Here is a 20,032-nt window from a genome sequence, read left to right as displayed (position 1 = left end):
GATCAGGAGTAAGGCTTTATGCAACATAGGTAGAGTACTGAAAATAATAATAGGAGCACATTTTCAAGTCAACAATTTCTGCCCATTTACGCTTTATACAGTTACTAAAACCATTTCTCGCACAGATGCATTTTAGGGAGCTATTTGCTGACACTATATATAGCTCATGTATCTATTTTTCCCATTCTTGTCCCCTTTTAGGCCTAGGGAAAAATGTTGTGTAGTAAAAACCTGCCGACCCTAGTCTTTTGGGGGGTTGATTAGAAGGGACATAAGGTTTTCAATCTGACATCCATATGATGACATTTAAAACATACTTCCTGTATTTCACACCCTGTTAACAGATTAAAGCCTTGAACAGTTGGTGGAAGAATGTATACTAAACATCGTACCCCTCAGTTTATACAATGATATACTTGTGCTTGTACAATGAATGTACATATCTGTATCATTATGATATGATGTGTCCTGATACATTTCAGTTTTGCATTTGAACCTGAATTTGTTTGATCACTTTTGCTGAAATTTAAGAAAAAGAAAAGAAGAGAATCCCACCTACTGAGCCTGATTTTTTTTTCTGACAGTGTAAAAGAAAACACAACTTTTTATTACTTAGGCCATAGTACTTTTGTGTCATCCCTAACACATTATTTATTATGATTGTCCAGACTGGTAACAAATCATTTCTTGTACAGATACATTTTGGGAGCTATTTGCCGATACTAATGTATCAGTTCTTTTCCATCTTTACCCATATGTATTCATTATCATATTTATGAATTAATATCAGAGCTGAGGATGGCTTTGTATGTGCCTACGACTGATGTAACATACATATGACTAGCACTAGTATGCTTTTTCAAAGAGAGCAAGATCCTAAAAGTATTGTTGTAAGCTAGTCTGCAAATAGCATATTATTTATTGGCACCACAGCTGGGTGCGGTACATAGGAGAACAGTATGCATTGAGTAACATCCGCTTACTTCAATAGAGGTGAACTGAAATTTTCATACCAGGGAATTGCCTCCAGTGTATATATAAACATGCCTCCAGAGAGAACATTATGTATACAAATAAACATTCCTGTTTCCTTCTCTCAAAACTGTGTGCATGTGATGGAGCATGGAGTGGAATTTGAGTTGTATCATCTGGTGCCTGTTCCTGGTGCTGAATTTGCCACTGTTGTTACTTTGGCTTTCCACTGCTGTCACTTTGCACAGTAATGTAGGATCTGGGTATGTTTTCATGTAGATGATGCTCTGATCACCATGATCTTATTAGAAATCATTTTCTTTCCTTATTGGTGCCAGATATGAATACAGTTGAAAACGTGGGAAAAAAAGACCCCTTTGCAAATATTACCCTTTTTATATCGAAACTAGAGTTCCACAAACACATTATCTTCGCCAAATAATCAAGGCTTATTATGGAAAGTGATTTATATTTACGTGCCTATCACCCCCTGCAAATTTGATCATGCACCATACCATTTGGACGTTATGATTGGGCGAATGAGTCCAGTTAAGATAGGGTTAAAAATCATTTGGTGGTACAGGACTAGTATATGTGTAGAGTGTGCTGATATATGTTATAACTGGTCATGAAAATATGAGTATGTTGATATTATATGGGCCACAAAGGTTCGATATGGCAGTGTTGAAAGTTGAAAGTGATGATGAAATAGTACAGTCAATACATATGAATAGAATAAATCTGGCACGTTTTTAGGTGTTTCTAGTCAGGCATTCTATTTTGTCCCTATTTCGTTATGTCGCCAACCGTGTTGAACAAAAATGCTTAAACTGAACGCGTCAAAAACCAGCAGGACCCACACCTCTGCTTGGAGAATAGTTTATTTATTTGACCTACATGTACGTTTATGCAAGGCTATCTGTTTACATGACCTGACACTGTCCCATGTCCCATTGAAAGGCAGTGTGTTAACAAACTTTCCTTACTAATTATGCAAATTAGCTCCTTATTTGCATAATTAGTCATTGATTATGTAAAGCACCATCTGAGCTCTCTACATACCAAACATCACGACGATCTGTCGACCCATTCTCAAGTTATTCATGTCCGAATGTCAAAACAAAAACACCCACTGCGGTTCTTAACAAGCCGCTAGGGGGCCAAAATTTACAGAACTTACTTTCTGTGGCATGAACTATCTACCACACAAAAATCATGACCATAGCACTTTCAGAAAATATGCCCCTAAATTTTGAAGCTCTGCTGCAGTACCTTTGGTACCCGCTAGAAGGCCCATTATCGAAACTTGACCTTCATTTCGGTAAATCCTACCCATCCACTAAATATCATAAGGATCCATCAACAGCTTCTTGAGTTATGTTGTCCACAAGAAAATTCACATCCACACAAAGCCCGCTGCAGTACCGACGGAAAGTGCCAGGAGAACCATTTTTGAACTTGACCTCCGTTTTCACAACATCTACACACCTGCAAAAAATCATGAAGATCCATCAACGTTTCCGTCACTTTTTTTGCCTACATACAAACACAAAAAAATGCTAAGTCTGCTGCAGTACTATTGAAAAACGCAAGGTAAACCATTTTCGAACTTGACCTTCCTTTACACAACCACTACACACCTACCAAAAATCATAAAGATTCATTGAAGTTTTCTTGAGTTATGCTCCTAACATACATTCAGACCCACCCAACAGATTTTTCAACCGAAAACATAATCCTCTCCGAGTACAAGTACTCGGCGAAGATAATTAAACAATATTGTGTATGAATGTACTACTAATAGCATTGTTTATATTCTTCCCTATTTGTACAATTTTTCTTTGTACTTTCTTCTACACAGTCTCTATTTCTGTAGTGTGTTAATCTGCGGGATGTGGACATATTGAGAAACTTAATATACTGTATATACAAACATCTGATGCATAATAGGGTATAGTCTCACTTATTTGAAAAGTATAAAAAACTTGATACCTTTCATTCTCTTTCAGGAGGAAGTGCCCAGAGAATTCTGAAAATAATGATAATAAGTACATTTTCAGTGTCTTCTATTTCATTTCCCTCTCATTCAGCCTGCTAAGATCATTTCTTCCGCAGATAGATTTTGAGAGCTATCTGCCAATACCTTTTTTTTGTCTATTTATTTCTATTTTCACCCCCCCCCTCATAAACCTTGCTGACTTGTCCCTAACATCTTGTTTATTCTAAAACCTTGACCTTTGACATCTTGTTTATTCTGATACCCTCACCTTCAAAATGTTCTTTATTCTGATACCCTTGACCTTTGACAAATTGTTTATTCTGATATCCTTGACCTTTGACATCTTGTTCATTCTGATTGGCCAGACTGGCAGCCATGCCATCAAGATGTGGATGACTGATGAAGATCAGCGCCCCCTAGCTGCTACCGACATAATTGCACTGCTTGATGTGGACCTGCTCAGCTTCTATCTCTCCGGCCTGCAAGTTGAGTCCATTCTACCGCAGGTGGGGACAGCCTCATTTAGTAATTACCTTCGCCAAGAATATCATGTTTTGGGGAATGTGTGTGTCTGTCTGTCTTTGAACAGGATTACTTGAGAATGCCTGAGTGGATTGTTTTTATATTTGGTAAGTGGGTAGGTCTTGATGAGACTTGGGAATGATTAGATTTTAGGCCCCCTAGTGACTTTCTAATTCTAACATATGGTGGCATTGAATTGCCGAGTGGCTAGGCTAGCAGACCCGAGATCGTGAGGTCACAGGTTCGATTCCCGGCATTCCCGGCCAGACATTGTGTCCCTGACAAACGCACTTTACATGACTTTCGTCACTCCACCCAGGTGTAAAAATTGATACCTTACTTCGGTGGGTAGGTTAAAGGCGGTGGAAGGTGAGAGACACACCTTGCAGTACTGTGCCCTAGACACCGTGGATAACAACCCACTGATACAAAATCTATTGACTTTGATGAAATCTATGGTAACTTTTGAAAGATATATATTGCTGCAAAGATTGAGTAGCCAGGTATCCAAACCTATTATAGCTCTCAAGTCTCTTCTGTCCTCTCCATAAAGAGGGGAGAGGACAGATAAGGCTTGGGAGCTAATAATATTTTGATGATATTGAGAAGCATGCTCTTTAAAATGATTCGAGGAAATATACAATAAATGTTAAGTTGAGACATAGTACTCTGACATTGAAAAACAAAGTCAATGTGACCAGTGGTACAACATTGACGGTCTGCCTCATCTTCCTTCCCAGAATTCCTACCTTCGCTCCAGCTACCACCGAGGATTGTGGGAAGGCAACTACCTGCCCTTCATGGTTGCCGCCGCAGCAGCAGTGCTGGCGTGTATCGTCGTCACCATGGTGAGTTACCATGGAAACAGCCATCACTACTTTATCGATCGTCCCTGACCCAGTTCTTAACACGGTAATGTAGATTGACCTTTTGAAGCAATCTACGTTATTGCTGCGTGTGTTGCCATGGAGACATGTTACCATGGAGATATCCTGGGAAATCCAAAAGGGATGAACCGTATCAAGGTACTAGGTACTGTTAGAGTACTACATGTAAGCCAGTTGTTATAAACATGTCCTGAGGGTGATGCCATTTTGACCTGTTCGTTTTGTTGTGTTATGAGCCGATTTGCTGACAGCATCCTCAGGTTGTAGTACCACAAGTGATGGATGAGGTAAGGCTTCCCTTTAAAATGTGACACTTCTGGAGAAAGGAATTTGAGGATTTTCTGCAAAACTACAGAAAGTCAATGCAAGCTTGCTTCTGAATAGCCTCCGTTTCAGACTCCTTCCGGCTGTTTTCATTTTCTAAGTTCCAGTTTTACTATTACATTTTTTTCTTATTGTTGGCCAGGAATAAGAAAAAAAATGTAATAGTATAAAAACGATAACTTGAAAAGAAAACAGTTGGGAGGAGTCTGCATCAGAGTCTAGCTTCTGAACTGTTTGTTCCAAATTTCAGACTGAAATTAAGCTATTTACAAGTTAGTTTAAAATCTTTGTTAAACTTACCTCCACTTATTTGTAATGTCATGAGTTATATGTGTGAGTGGGGTTACCAGATTGCAAGCAAAGTTGAAAGGATGAATACTTTCTTCCTGGCATAATGTTGTAGTCAACTTTTATGGAAAAGGAAACAAAACATCAGTGTATTTTTTCCCCAGGTTTACTTTTACGGAAAAAGAAGCAAGCCCTCCAAGAAAGGTCACCCCGACCTTGACCAAATGTGTGTCTACCCGGGGGTCAAGCCCGTCGTCAAGACAACCAAGGTCATCCAGCCGGACAGCCCAAAGTCGACCCCGTCTTCTTCCATCTCGGCTAGTCCCTCCCCATCCCCCGCTTACCGAGGGTCTCCTAAGGCAGGAAAACCTAAGGGTCTACAAGAGAGGTGAGGGTGTTTGTTTGTGTCTTAGTCCCATCTTCCATCTTCTTGATAGTCGTGTCTGCGTGGTGTAGAGGTCTGCACACTCTGCCTCTCACCACATCTCGTTCAAATTCCGTGGAGCCAGCAGCCCGAGTTCGCGCCTGGGCCTGGACATGACTGGAAAAGATGCGCATCGTCCTATCGGATGGGGACGTAAAGACGGCGGCCCAGTGTATGAGGGAGCTTTAGGGCGTCAAACCTCTGCACGTAAAAGAACCCAACACACTTATCAAGAAGAGTAGGGGTAACCCGGTGTGCTTGGCAAAAAAACACGAGCCGTGGCGAAGCCGCATGCACTACCACTAGCTACTTGAAAAAGCATTATACTTCACGTCAATTGAGGATGCCTGCTTTACCTTTTTTTTGGCCTGCCCTTCCCCCTCCCTTGCCTACCAGGGTGGTGTGCATGAGCAGGAGAGATGAGAGTAATGTCTGTTTGAATTGCATACCCAGCTGTGTCAAGTCAAGTCTTTAAGTCAATGCCTTTATTTTTCTACGAAGTGCTTGTTTGGCCACACGGCCGCTTTTCAACAAGGTCAAAGTATATATAGATGGGGAGGGGTCACAGATAAGAGTAAAAAAAAAGAAGTTGTTAAGCACCAGGCTGATTGGTTTGATCCACTCACATGCACTGAGTGCTCAAAATGTGACTTTGCTTAAATTAAAGGACCAGCAGCTTAAATCAACATTCTTTTTGAATGACTGCAACCCTTTCCAGTACCATTGAAGATGCTGGGTTGAACAGTTAAGAGTGAAACTGCAACCCTTTCCAGTAGCATGCAAGTTGCTGGGTGATTTTCAACAGTTAAGAGTGAAACTGCAACCTTTTCCAGTAGCATGCAAGTTGCTGGGTGATTTTCAACAGTTAAGAGTCAAACTGCAACCCTTTCCAGTACCATTGAAGATGCTGGGTTGAACAGTTAAGAGTGAAACTGCAACCCTTTCCAGTAGCATGCAAGTTGCTGGGTGATTTTGAACAGTTAAGAGTCAAACTGCAAACCTTTCCAGTAGCATGCAAGTTGTTGGGTGATTTTCGACAGTTGATAAGTAGTCAAACTGCAACCCTTTCCAGTAGCATGCAAGTTGCTGGGTGATTTTCAACAGTTAAGAGCCAAACTGCAACCCTTTCCAGTAGCATGCAAGTTGCTGGGTGATTTTCAACAGTTAAGAGTGAAACTGCAACCCTTTCCAGTACCATTGAAGTTGCTGGGTGATTTTCAACAGTTAAGAGTCAAACTGCAACCCTTTCCAGTAGCATGCAAGTTGCTGGGTGATTTTCGACAGTTGATAAGTAGTCAAACTGCAACCCTTTCCAGTAGCATGCAAGTTGCTGGGTGATTTTCAACAGTTAAGAGTCAAACTGCAACCCTTTCCAGTAGCTTGCAAGTTGCTGGGTGATTTTCAACAGTTAAGAGTCAAACTGCAACCCTTTCCAGTACCATTGAAGTTGCTGGGTGATTTTCAACAGTTAAGAGTGAAACTGCAACCCTTCCCAGTAGCATGCAAGTTGCTGGGTGATTTTCAACAGTTAAGAGTCAAACTGCAACCCTTTCCAGTAGCATGCAAGTTGCTGGGTGATTTTCAACAGTTAAGAGTCAAACTGCAACCCTTTCCAGTACCATTGAAGTTGCTGGGTGATTTTCAACAGTTAAGAGTCAAACTGCAACCCTTTCCAGTAGCATGCAAGTTGCTGGGTGATTTTCAACAGTTAAGAGTCAAACTGCAACCCTTTCCAGTAGCATGCAAGTTGCTGGGTGATTTTCAACAGTTAAGAGTCAAACTGCAACCCTTTCCAGTAGCATGCAAGTTGCTGGGTGATTTTCGACAGTTGATAAGTAGTCAAACTGCAACCCTTTCCAGTAGCATGCAAGTTGCTGGGTGATTTTCAACAGTTAAGAGTCAAACTGCAACCCTTTCCAGTAGCATGCAAGTTGCTGGGTGATTTTCAACAGTTAAGAGTGAAACTGCAACCCTTTCCAGTACCATTGAAGTTGCTGGGTGATTTTCAACAGTTAAGAGTGAAACTGCAACCCTTCCCAGTAGCATGCAAGTTGCTGGGTGATTTTCAACAGTTAAGAGTCAAACTGCAACCCTTTCCAGTAGCATGCAAGTTGCTGGGTGATTTTCAACAGTTAAGAGTCAAACTGCAACCCTTTCCAGTACCATTGAAGTTGCTGGGTGATTTTCAACAGTTAAGAGTGAAACTGCAACCCTTTCCAGTAGCATGCAAGTTGCTGGGTGATTTTCAACAGTTAAGAGTCAAACTGCAACCCTTTCCAGTAGCATGCAAGTTGCTGGGTGATTTTCAACAGTTAAGAGTCAAACTGCAACCCTTTCCAGTAGCATGCAAGTTGCTGGGTGATTTTCGACAGTTGATAAGTAGTCAAACTGCAACCCTTTCCAGTAGCATGCAAGTTCCTGGGTGATTTTTGAGGGATGAGATTCAAACGAAGTTTGTCTTTATCACATTTTTCCAGGAGGGGCTCGAACGTGTCTTTGTCCATCGACCTGCCGATGCCGCCGATGTCTGCAGACGCCGTCAAATGTGGCACGCCGCCGAAGGAAAGGTGGGTACGGTCTAAAACCATTGGAAAGTGAAAGTTATCTCGTGACCAGTTTCGCTAACTGAAGAGCTTCCACTGGTCGTGACAAAAGACAGACACTATGTACATTTTTACAGTAATTGCAGGCTAATTTTGCCTGGGAAATTTTCCTAGTTCTTTTCGACAAGCACAATGAATAGTACTAGTGGACCATTTGTTGGGTTAGCGACACAGCTAGGATTCAAACTCGTGGTTTCTTGGTCCAAAGGCAGGGTTGCTAACCACTGCACTATATATGCATGCTACTGCAAAGAAAGACTTTTGTTTTGGAGGAAAAATGTGTATTCAAAACCCTGTCCTTAAGATTTTCGCCAAAAATTAGTATCTTTGTGCTATTTTACAAGTTCCAACCCTATTTTCATTCCAGACCTGTGAAGAAAAAAAAAAGTTGTCTACATGATCACCATATGATAGAAAAGTCAATCCTGACATTGTTACCAGTTTGTAGATTCAAGAAATTTACCAAATTTGCTAAAGACTTTAGTTAGCGTTTTACTTTGCCTTTAGCAGAGGACAGATTGGACAATGGCTCACAATTAGCTGACAATATTTTCCATGTTAAAAACTATGTAAAACATATAGTCCATACACACAAGGTAACAGTTACTTAAGCAACTGGATGAAATTTGGAAATAGGCAGACATTTCAGACAACATTTGCTGCCTATCGTCAGTCACTAAACGATAAAATGGATTAAAACTAAACGATAAAATGGACCTCAGTTTATCCTTTAGTCACTGACGGAAGACAGCGGATTCTGTCTGAAAGGTCTGACCTTTCCAAATCTTGTCCAACTGTTTGTTGAGTTACTGTTACTTTGCATATCTTATTACCTGGATGTCGTTACCTTTATCGATGTGTAGTCCTTGTATGTAATATCTACCTTAGATGTAAACATAATTCTGCCAACCTGAAAAAATATGTCCAAACAAATCTCCAACCCAACGTCCCCCAGCATAATAACGCACTCCTACATGAATCTAAACTGTGCATACCTGGGGGGGTGCTACGCAAGTTACCTCTCAAATCCACTGCTTTTCAAAGTGGCGGATATATGTAACCCGGCGGATTAATGTTAATGGAAGACGTTATTTCCCCCTACCCAACAGTGTTGTGGATGAGCTGCTGCAGTCTGGGACCAGGAAGATGACACGATCAGAGCTCAGAAAGTCCATCCTGAATGCAAAGGCTCTGTATGGGGAGTTCTGGGTGGGTACAGAACCTTTATTTTAATACCAAGGGTCTACATGGGAAATTATGGATGGGTAAAGAAGAATTGTACACATCGAGGCTCTATCTACAATGTAGGTTGAAGATGACAATTTATGGACTATATTTCAATGAATGAATGAATCAATCTTTTTTGAAGTCAACAGGCTCTAAGGTACAAAAATATATACAACTAACTTGCACTGCTTGTTAAAAACGTTTTCACACAGCTACAGATTAAATGTAAAAAGCAGTATGCACTTGACATTGTAGAAATATTTAAAAAATCACATTTGATAGCAAACCAGCTTTGTGCGGTTTTATTAAATGTATGATTTTCGAAATTTCAACCTTACACCAGCTTAACCTTTAGCTCTCTGAAGTAGCTGTTTGGCACCCGATTAATTGGTTTCAGAGTTAGGCAGCAGGGAGAAGGTTAAGAAATTAACTTTGTGATTTTTCATTACTTCTGTCTGCAGGAGATTCCCATGAACCATCCTGAGCAGGTGGAGATTCCAGGTTGTGGGACGAAGAACAGATACAAGACCATCCTACCAAGTAAGTAGGGTTGGAAGAGATTAAGGAAGAACATACTGTACTGGGGCATTGGTGAAATGGGGAGGGGGGGGGGGGGGACTGCACCTTGAAAAGAATTGTTTGATCAGGGGAGCGGACATCAAAATTGCAGAGGAGATAGATTTGTATTTATTGAGAATGTAAAGCTTTCTCTTGTACAGTATTGCAGCATCTCTAATGTACAGTACTACTGTGACAGCATTCATGCAACCAGGCAGCTAAGAAAAAAATGCATGATATTTCCACACAAGCTCTGTCCAAGATTCGTCCATTCATTACTTTATCTGTACGTGGTGTGGCACTGAGGAATACTTAATATATATTCTCACATGCTGTCTTCATAACAGCATTAGATTTAAAGATTCAAAGATGCAATCTTCATTCAAATAATGCTCAGGAGATATAGTAAGTGACTGTATTTACTGTTATGAATACAAGTTTAAGAATTGTTAGCTGACATTTTCTACTACCTAATTCTAGATGCCCACTCCAGAGTGGTTCTCCCAGAAATGGACAACGACCTTCTTACAACTTACATCAACGCCAACTACGTCAAAGTAAGTCATGATCATCAAACACCATCTTATATTAAATCTTCTTCATACTCAGTTGTGGATGTGACACACAAATGTTTGTGATAAAGAGCTGAGGATTGATGGTACTGTAAATTATTTATAACAAGAGATTGCCCCCCAAAAAGTCTAGGTCAAAAAAGAATGGGAAAATGATACTTTGATGATTGGTAAGTGACTTCTCATCCAAAGTTTTTATCTAAAGAAAAAAAGACAGCCCTTTTTAATGATTACTTTATTGCACAAGAAGTGTATAAGATTACATGTACAAGGTGTGACAACTTCTATCACTTAACAATTTCAGGTCCTGGTGACTAAAAAGACTTTGTAGTGTGAAATAAGAATACATGTTGTTTGTTTGTTTGTTTTGCCTTTAAAGCGTATCCTGATCTGTATTAATTCATTGTTACATATTTCCAGGGTTATGATATGGAGGAGAGAGCATACATTGCCACGCAGGGCCCGATGAACCACACCGTGACCGACTTCTGGCAGATGGTGTGGCACGAGAGAACTCCCATCATCGTCATGATCACTAAACTCACTGAAAAGAACGAGGTATGGGAGCCCAGGGTTTGGTCCCCACTACTTTTACAGTATTTCCATGCCGCATTCCACCCTAGACTACAGTTAAGTGATGATGTCACATTTTCTATGAATGAAAAGCCAACACTAATTTTGAATGAGCTCTCATCTCTATTGATAGATAAAGTACTTCACAGTTCTTGAACTTTTAATCGAACACAGAAAAATTACTCACCGTTTGAATTCTCTACCGTTATATCAGTCACAGATTTTCAACGGAGACCATTGTTGTCATCCAAACTATTATATGATAAGGGATTTTCTTTGTGTTGGATCAAAATCTTCGAAACTTTACGACATGATTAGCCCATGGTTGTGGTGATGACTCGATTTCACATTCAACCTGTTGAACTGACTATACTGACCTGACCAACACGGTGTATTCCGTATTGCCCGGGTAACCAGCACAACCGCAGAAAGGCTCGTGACTGAGGGCAATGCGGAATACACTGTGTTGTAATTTATTTATGTCATACCCACCCAGTAAAGAAGGCAGAAGTTCATAGAATTTTGTGTCCTCAAACAAAAAAATTATGTGTAACAACATTGATTCCAATGTCCGAATCCGGTGTTCAACTTTTTGACCGGCGCACGCAGAGCACATTCTAATCATAAGATGGAAGCCTGTGCAATACGACTTCAAAGCCCAGGCAATACAGTGAAATATAAACAGATCCGGAACACCTGTATCAAACGTTATCCTGGCCCAGGTATGACATAATGATTGACATCGATCAATACTTTTCAGAAACGTTAAAAAAACTCCTCCGTTATTGACTAAGTTTTATATTTATTTTCCGCAGAAATGTGCCCACTACTGGCCCGACCTTGAGGACAGATACGGTGACATTGTGGTGTCTGTGAACAGGGTAGTGGAGCATGATGGGTACATCCTAAGACACTTCACTCTCCAGGTAAGGGACAGACCATTGAAGAAAATTGTTGGGACGGGTTGTGTATTGCATGAACAGGACTTTTTGAGTATGTTACTGTAGAAATTGTCCAAGAAAACACTCAAGGGGCTGAGTAAAAGTGATTGCTCCCAACAAGTTGGTTGGATGCCCTGGCCCGCTAAAATCTGACACCAGTTTTAAGAACATTTGTGGAATTAAATTGGTTCGGTTAAAAGGGATTTTTTCATTTTCCCAGCGAGGAAACGAGGTGCACTACATCAGGCACTACTCGTGCACGGATTACAAGAACAGCATACATGTACAACTGAATAAGATGCTACAACAAAATGTGAATAAATATACAATCTTTGTCTTCTCTTTAGCGAGGGAACGAGGTTCACTACATCAGGCACTACTGGTGCACGGAATGGCCGGACCACAAGACCCCGGAGACGGCGAAGGCCCTGCTGGCACTGGTGCAGGAAGTGGAGTTCCACAGGCTCAGACAGACCAGGCCCAGGAGACCTGTCGTCGTGCACTGCAGGTAAGACTGTTAACACTCAGGTGAGCACACAGGTGAGCACACACGTAGACACACAGGTAGCACACAGGTAGCACACAGATGCAGGAGGTGGAGTTCCACAGGCTCAGGCAGACCAGGCCTAGGAGACCTGTCGTTGTGCACTGCAGGTAAGACTGTTAACACTCAGGTGAGCATACGGGTGAGCACACAGGTAGACACACAGGTAGCACACAGGTGCAGGAAGCCGTGGAGTTCCACAGGCTAAGACAGACCAGGCCCAGGAGACCTATCGTCGTGCACTGCAGGTAAGAATGTTAACACTCATGTCACAGGTGAGCACACAGGTAGACACACAGGTGTGCATACAGATAGCACACAGATGCAGGAAGTGGAGTTCCACAGGCTCAGACAGACCTGTTGTTGTGCGCTGCAGGTATTTCTTATAATCATAAGGGTTTTTGGTCAGGATAACTTAATATAATTAAGAAGCTCTGGATTGATTGTGATGATATTTGCTCTGTAGACAGGTCTTGCCTAGATGAACTTAATGTAATGTTATGTGTATGTGTTCCAATGTAATGTATATGTTATGTGACTCCAGGAAGAGTAGTGAAGTGCACTTGTGTACTTCACTAATGGAAGTTGTTTTATCAATAAACCAATAAACTTTAAGGTTTCTTGGGCGTGTCTTTTCTTGGTACTGCAGCAGAAAGTTAATTACTGGTCTGAATTACAGATTGAAGTTCTTGGAAGAGGCGTAGCGTTAAACTTTGTAATTACGTTTTGCTGACATGTTTATGTTAAGTTGTGCACCCAAAACTCTTTCTGTGCACCGAGATTGTTTGGTTGGGTGCACCAGTGCACCTATTTTCAAAAATGAATTTGTCCTGTTATTATTGTTACAGTGCTGGGATTGGTCGTACCGGTTGTTTCATCGCCACCAGCATCGGGATCCGCCAGCTGAGAGAAGAGAACACGGTGGACGTGCTGAGCATCGTCTGCGGAATGAGGCAGGACAGGTACGTTTGCAGCAACCAGATTGAGCGAATATTAAGTAAATTGGAGGGAAATGTTATGAGCCTCATGTAAATGGGCAATCAGTAGTGCCAAGCCACTGGGTGAATAAGGGAAACAATGACAAGAGAACGCGGTGGACATGCTGAGCATCATCTGTGGCATGAGGCAGGATAGGTCAGATATCGGTCTTCACACAATACAAAAGTTACTGAAACATGCACAACTGGATAGATTAGACTGTAGTTACTTAGTTGTGTATATATACGTGTATTTGGTTTTTATGGGCTGAAGTGCCTGAAATAGATAAAGAATACATTGGCATGAAGGCTAGAAATCCAGGTTATGAGGTACACAGTACAAAATATACTCAACAGCTATTTTGTAAGCGGACACGCTCACAGTGGCATAAGGCAGGAGAGGATAGTACTGATTTTTCCTTTACACAGTACAAAGATTACTCAAACACTGTACATGGGAGCCAGTTTCTTTTCTTTAGAAACTAATTTTTAGAAGAGTTTTCTTAGGTCTTTCACCACCCCAACCCACCTCCACCCCTCCAGCTTGTTCAGTACTTTTTCCTGGCTCCCCTGCACAGGATGACTGGTCTAAAACAACAAGCAGTACATTTAGTCCATCCACTATGCTCATGGTAGCCGACATGACGGGCTGCCTCTCTTTTCCATCCAGTACATACTAGGCCATCCTTGTTTTCTACGCAGTGCATGCAATTTTGTGTCTTGTACCCAGTTCAAGGAGCTTACCCGTGTTGTATTTCCTGCCTATCCCTTCCAGAGGAGGAATGGTCCAGACAAATGAGCAGTATGAGTTCATCCACTACGCTCTGTGCCAGTTCGAGAAAACCCTCCCCTCAGAGGGGGTCGACTGAAGGTCATCCCGACGACTTTCCCAAGGACGACACTTCTCTAGGTTGTATTACCTTGGCAACTTAAAGAATCATGTTGCCATGTCAACCGATTGATTGATTGAGTGATGTAGGACCGTGGTGATTGGTGGAGGGCGGAGACAGCCTGCGTGGTGATTGGTAGATGCAGTTGTTGCCCGGGCAACTAGATGTCGCTGTGATTGGTGGATGTTTTGTGTGACACTTGTACGACTCGACGGTTGCAGAATCGTCTTAGACGTCACCTGTAGATGCTGCCAGCGTAGACAGACTTTTAAGAAACAGGCACATCCAAATGTGTGACCGAATCTTCCAGACTGTTAGACGGGGCTGTCTCCAGCTTTAAATTTTGTCCGTCCAACTTGGGGTGGTGGGGGTGATTGGTAGTGAGGGCCAAAAGCGACAATTATCTATCACATGGTTTAGAACTTTCGAAGGCATGGACCATGACTGGCTGCAGTCAGAACGACATGGCGAGATTAAATCAAATTGGAATTTGGAACCAAAGTTTTTAATTTTCATTGCTAGATCTTACATTCTAAGCCCACGAGAATGTATTTTCTCGTTATGATTTTAACCATTTTGGACGGACAGGGTGAATTTTTTTTAGTCCCAGGGTGAAGGGATGGGTCCTGGAGACAGCCCTGCTTTTAGACAAACATTTGCTGGAAGAGAACAAAAGGTGTTTAGGACTTAGTGATGACATAAACTGGAGACAACTTGAGACACTTTTTTAGGTGAGTGAGATTGTATGTCTTGTTCTCTTCTCACAGCCCAGTTTTTTTGTGGTCATTTTTATGTGAAATGTTTTATCAGTAAAAGTCAAAGTCACACCTATATTTGGAGATTACAAGGAAAGTTCTCTGCTTCCAAAGTTAGTGATCATTCTCTGGTCACAAGAAAGCTTGACTCCCATGTTGGGAAAAAGAATTTTAGCCTTTTATCTAAGAATTCATGTTTTATTGACAGAGTAAACGTCATGCTTAATATGTTATTTATTTAACTATATTGTATTTATTGATGTTTACAAGTTAATAAGGACCAAAGAAGTGACTTAGTAGGAGTAGAAATATAGAGATCGTTTGTAGAGTTTGGAAAACAAACCGAGAGAGCAACAAGATAGCAATACTTTTCTGCTGGATACTTTGATACTTTATCAATCGTCATTTAGGGGTGAACCAGTCAATGTCTGAGGTGTGGATATTTTTAGGCGGAGACAGGCATTTAAACAGGAAGATTTGTGTTGGTAATTTTCCTCGAAGAATATTGATGTAGTGCCAGTCCTGGATGTTTAACCTTCATCAACGTATTGATGTAGTACTTTAAAGATTTTTAAGAAGTAGACAAAGATTAAGATTGTAGTAGAAGTATGCAAGATAACTATAGATACTGTCATCACCTTCCCCTCAAGAATATCATCTGGATCATCCCCTTTCTGAGGTTTTCATTTTGTGCAATATTCATTCTACAAAATAACCTTATTAAAAGTTTTTCCTTTAGTAACAGATCCAAACACTTATTATATATATAAAAGGTTAGATTTATCTAAAGCTGAATTTACACTAATTATTAATTCGTTTGAATGGTAAGATATAGAGTATCCAATAATACATGAAATTTTAGTAGCTACAGTTGAACTCAAATCACTTTAGACACAGGTTTTAATACATGTAAGTATTACCACATTTCTATGTTACCTCAAATTTCTAGACTTGAATTTGTGAGGACTTTTGCTTTCATCTATGGTTCCATAGTTTTAATCTCAAACTGATTTTACCCTTAATTAAGTTTGCTTGTTTCGAAAATGAGCAATCCAACACTTTTTCAGATAGAGCAAGCTACCAGATGTTTTATTACAGAGTGCATACTAATCCAGCTTCATCAAAATGTGGGGAAGCCGACCAGTGACCGGTGAAGTGCCACTATTTTCTCTTCTAGTGACATCTAGGCCAGTCAATGTGTAACCAGTCACCTAGCCTACGTGGTAGAGTGTCTTAGGATCATCTAAGGCCAGACATCATCATCATGTCTTTGCACTAAGTCAAGATACAAACAGGGAATACTGTAAATGCATTTAAGTTTGTGTGGCCTTTATTTCACACTAAGACGATAATGTAGTGTTTGCGGCCAGGTTTTAAGTTCGCTGCAGCGCTATAGTCACATACTCCTACAGTGTTGGACAAAAATGTTTGCTGTGATTTTAAGTAGACTTCTTCTTCATCTTTGTGTGAGAGTGCGGATAATTTCAAGTTCACTGTGAAACAGTCGCCGCAAAAACTGCATACATAAAACCACCGCTAATATTTCTGCACTTACAGTAGTTAACACCTTCAATATGGTTTGTTGCCATTGTACAGCCCCATGTATATCTCGACTTATTTTTAAGACATGAAAATGACTTTTGTCTGAAGATCCTGAAATTCTAGAAACCACATTGTAGCCAAAGTTAGGTTGCACACCGACTTTCTTAAAGGAAGCTTGAAGAGGAAACTGTGGCGCTCTATACCGCTCACTTGTCGGCTGCCTCATGCCATTTTGATGATGTAGATTCTACCATATTCATGTATTACCAGTATGTGGTAAACCTGTAGCAATAACACATCCTTCAACACTGTTTCCAGGGCTCTTAATGGTTTTCCCTTAGTAGACACTACTCTGTATGTGAGGGCTCGAAATAAGGAGAATAACACAGTATGCTGACATCTTACAAGGACTGTATCTGTATATTATGTAGCCGGTACATTTTTCAGAACACACCAGCATATGTGAAATGGACAGACAAATCCTTTCAGAGTTGATAGGAGGGAAATGTAAATATTATGTGAATTCCTATTCATTATTGAAAGATGTTGGGTGCAAAGTAAGGAATATCTAAGAAAGTTATGATGTACTTTAATGTGAAACTAAAGTGTAATTTCTTCAGGGTATTCGTAGTTTGTATCTTTGATGGTACTAAGATAAGGTCCAATAGTGTTGACAAGGATATACACAGTAAAATGTGATGATGTCATCAGTACATGTGCACATGTTGTCATGATGTCACTAACTTAAAGGAGCCCAAAGCAATTTCAGAACATCAAAGCTGGACATTTGGTAATCTGTACCTGTATGATATCAACATTTAGTTGCTCATATTTGTACATTTCAATCATGATTTAATACTGTACTTTAAAAGAGCACAGAAACAAGCCGCACAAGGAGTCCTTTATAAACATATACTGGCAGTACCAAAAAGTCAGCGCCCAGATTTTCAATGAGTTCTCACCACATATAACAACATTGTATCTTTGCTCCATGAAGATCGATATGCGATGGGATAGTGTAATCTAAACTTACTACAAATGTATGTATATATAGAGAGGACTGGAAAATGGTATTTGAAAATCTGACTTTCAACTTGCTGAAATCACTTTGGGCTACTTTAAGACTTATACTTGTACAGAGACCAGTAAGTAATGTGCCATTGGTCTGAAATGTTGTACATAGTGGTAGAAAATATTTATTTCAGTGTTTTCCTTCTTTTCAGTAAGAAATGTTGGTTTCAATCTGTGAAAGTTATTGTATATTGTATGATGTTGTAGATAGATGTTATCCAAGTTGTTGCAATATGTAAAATGATTGAAAACAACTAACTTACAGATAACCATCTTTTGGACTACAGGGTCCCATTTTTCTTTGAATTAAAGTAGTACACACATTGAAGATAAAGCTATAATGTTGATTCAATTATATGAATGACATCCGTGCAAATCAATTTTTATCCGTTTCCAAAAACAAACAAACTTTTCGACCATATTGTTAATCTGTTGGTCCAATAAAGCATCTGCAAAATGAGCTAATATATGCTGTAAATTGCAACATTGGAAAACTGATACTAATGTCGCAGAAATCAAGAGTTAATTCCAAAGTCAAGGAAGAAGATGTCAATCAATCATTCGCAGGCATCAGTGTCTGATGCATGGCGGCTGCAGACATGCATAAGCTCGCCAGGCTGGTCTGCTCTTGGCATAGGCCCTCCAGTCGGCACTAGCACTAGCGAACAAACTAGATGCCTTCGACTCTCAGTGCTTGAAGAAGATGTGAATGAACAAAAATGAACTTTTGTTTGGTATGCCAAACTCTGTGTATTTAGTCATTTGTTAAACCTTCCTGACCACTTAAATTTCATAATGAAGGCAACTCTTTTTTGGGGGCCAAACTTTTATTTCTATTCACACGCATCAGTTTTGGGGTGCCCAGAGGATGTCATCCATATAATCAAATCAACATGGCCTAAAACCTAGATTGGGGGGGGGCTGTAAAAATGAAACAATACCTGATTCAGAAGTATTAATAATCAAGAGATATGTTGACAAGAAAAAAATGGAAGAAAATATTAAGTACAAAATTGCAAAAGTTACCAGCCTGAAAAAAAAAACTTTGTCATTACTAGCTCTTCAATGAGTGTTTCAGATGTGAACCTAAGTTACTCTAGAAGATTGAATCTTCATTTTGTAGTCTCTCACATCGCTAGAAATATGGTAACATCTGCTAAATATAATTCCACCATTGTACATAATTCCGCCACCCTGAACAGATACGTCCGAACAGATCTCAAATCCAACGTCCCCCACTATAATGCACTCCTGTGCATCTAAACTGTGCATATAGGGTGAGGGGGTGTTACTCTAGAGATCTCTCAAACCAGCTGTTGAGAGGCGGATTGATGTAACCCGGTGGAATTATGTTAACTTAGTTGATAATAAATGTGTGATAAACATCGTCCTGATTTGACATATTTGTAACATACTACTTCAAACCATTCCTCTTGATCTATCTTGCCTTGTATAATGTACTGAACCTTCTTTTTATTCACTGAAGAAAACTCTCAAAATGGTAACTTCCTTCAGGATGACTAGTAGAAGTCAGACGCTAGGTTTCCGTTCTTTTTTTTAGCTCATAAGACATGGTAAACTGGAGATATGCATGGATTTGTTTGCACGTCAAAACCTCGGCAAACTGTGGTTTTGTCCCATCAGTGTTTCGTATTCGTGCCAATATCACATACTGCTGTGCAATCTGTTTAACAAGAAATTACTGTCTAGAGTTTTTCAATAAAGATTTCCTCTGGCCCACTGTCGTCCTAGAATGGGGGTATAAGGGGTCTTTTTTCAACTGTCCTTGTAGCTATTTTGAACCACATGTCAAATAGAATACATCACCAGTAAATACATGTATGTGCCAAGTATTGGTCGGGCAGTTTGTCTGTAGTGGGTAGAAAATAGGAATTTTTTTTCAGTCATGGTTGGACATGATTTTGATGTATTTCCTTGTGAAGGGCAGTAAAGGAAATGATACAGTAACTACACTGTCTCATTGCTGTCATGTGTGTTGTGAGAGAGTTAAAATCATCTTTATTGTACTTAAAACAGACATACAAATACCCAAGATGAATATAAAAAAACACCTAGGACAGCCCCTTGTCTGGGTTAGGACACCCAGGGGGCGCAAGGGAAAAAGTAAATCATGTGCGTCGGACTGTTCAGGCACGGAAACTGCAAATAAAAAGATTCTCTACACATATATGATTGATACAGGCAAACTACATACAAACATGTTGCACTGGTTGACTATTGCATTGTTTCATATACGTTACCGTACTATTAGCATGAGAACAATCCCGTTGGTTTTTCCCAGCCAACATTCCAAAAGCACAGTATATGACATATGAGGCACAGAGATTTACTGCACATTCATG

The 20,032-nt window shown here is 40.2% G+C and overlaps 1 protein-coding gene across 1 annotated transcript in view; it reads left to right on the top strand.

Moving 5' to 3' along the window:
* The window catches only part of LOC136429185 (tyrosine-protein phosphatase non-receptor type 7-like), a 46,184-nt gene extending 27,977 nt beyond the window's left edge, over positions 1-18,207 (top strand). Inside the window, exons 5-16 of the mRNA XM_066419061.1 lie at positions 3,337-3,477; positions 4,234-4,341; positions 5,157-5,380; positions 7,894-7,983; positions 9,129-9,228; positions 9,708-9,786; positions 10,285-10,361; positions 10,797-10,934; positions 11,765-11,875; positions 12,238-12,398; positions 13,283-13,396; positions 14,187-18,207. Of these exons, the coding sequence (XP_066275158.1) occupies positions 3,337-3,477; positions 4,234-4,341; positions 5,157-5,380; positions 7,894-7,983; positions 9,129-9,228; positions 9,708-9,786; positions 10,285-10,361; positions 10,797-10,934; positions 11,765-11,875; positions 12,238-12,398; positions 13,283-13,396; positions 14,187-14,280 (1,437 nt within the window). The 3' untranslated portion in view covers positions 14,281-18,207. The remainder of the gene's footprint in view (positions 1-3,336; positions 3,478-4,233; positions 4,342-5,156; positions 5,381-7,893; positions 7,984-9,128; positions 9,229-9,707; positions 9,787-10,284; positions 10,362-10,796; positions 10,935-11,764; positions 11,876-12,237; positions 12,399-13,282; positions 13,397-14,186) is intronic.
* Positions 18,208-20,032: the final 1,825 nt, after the last annotated feature.

This window comes from Branchiostoma lanceolatum, chromosome 3 (assembly GCF_035083965.1).
Source record: "Branchiostoma lanceolatum isolate klBraLanc5 chromosome 3, klBraLanc5.hap2, whole genome shotgun sequence".
In the NCBI taxonomy this organism is placed as follows: Eukaryota; Metazoa; Chordata; class Leptocardii; order Amphioxiformes; family Branchiostomatidae; genus Branchiostoma; species Branchiostoma lanceolatum.
Note: the sequence above shows the minus strand (reverse complement) of the source record. Positions and strands in the feature narration are given on the sequence as shown.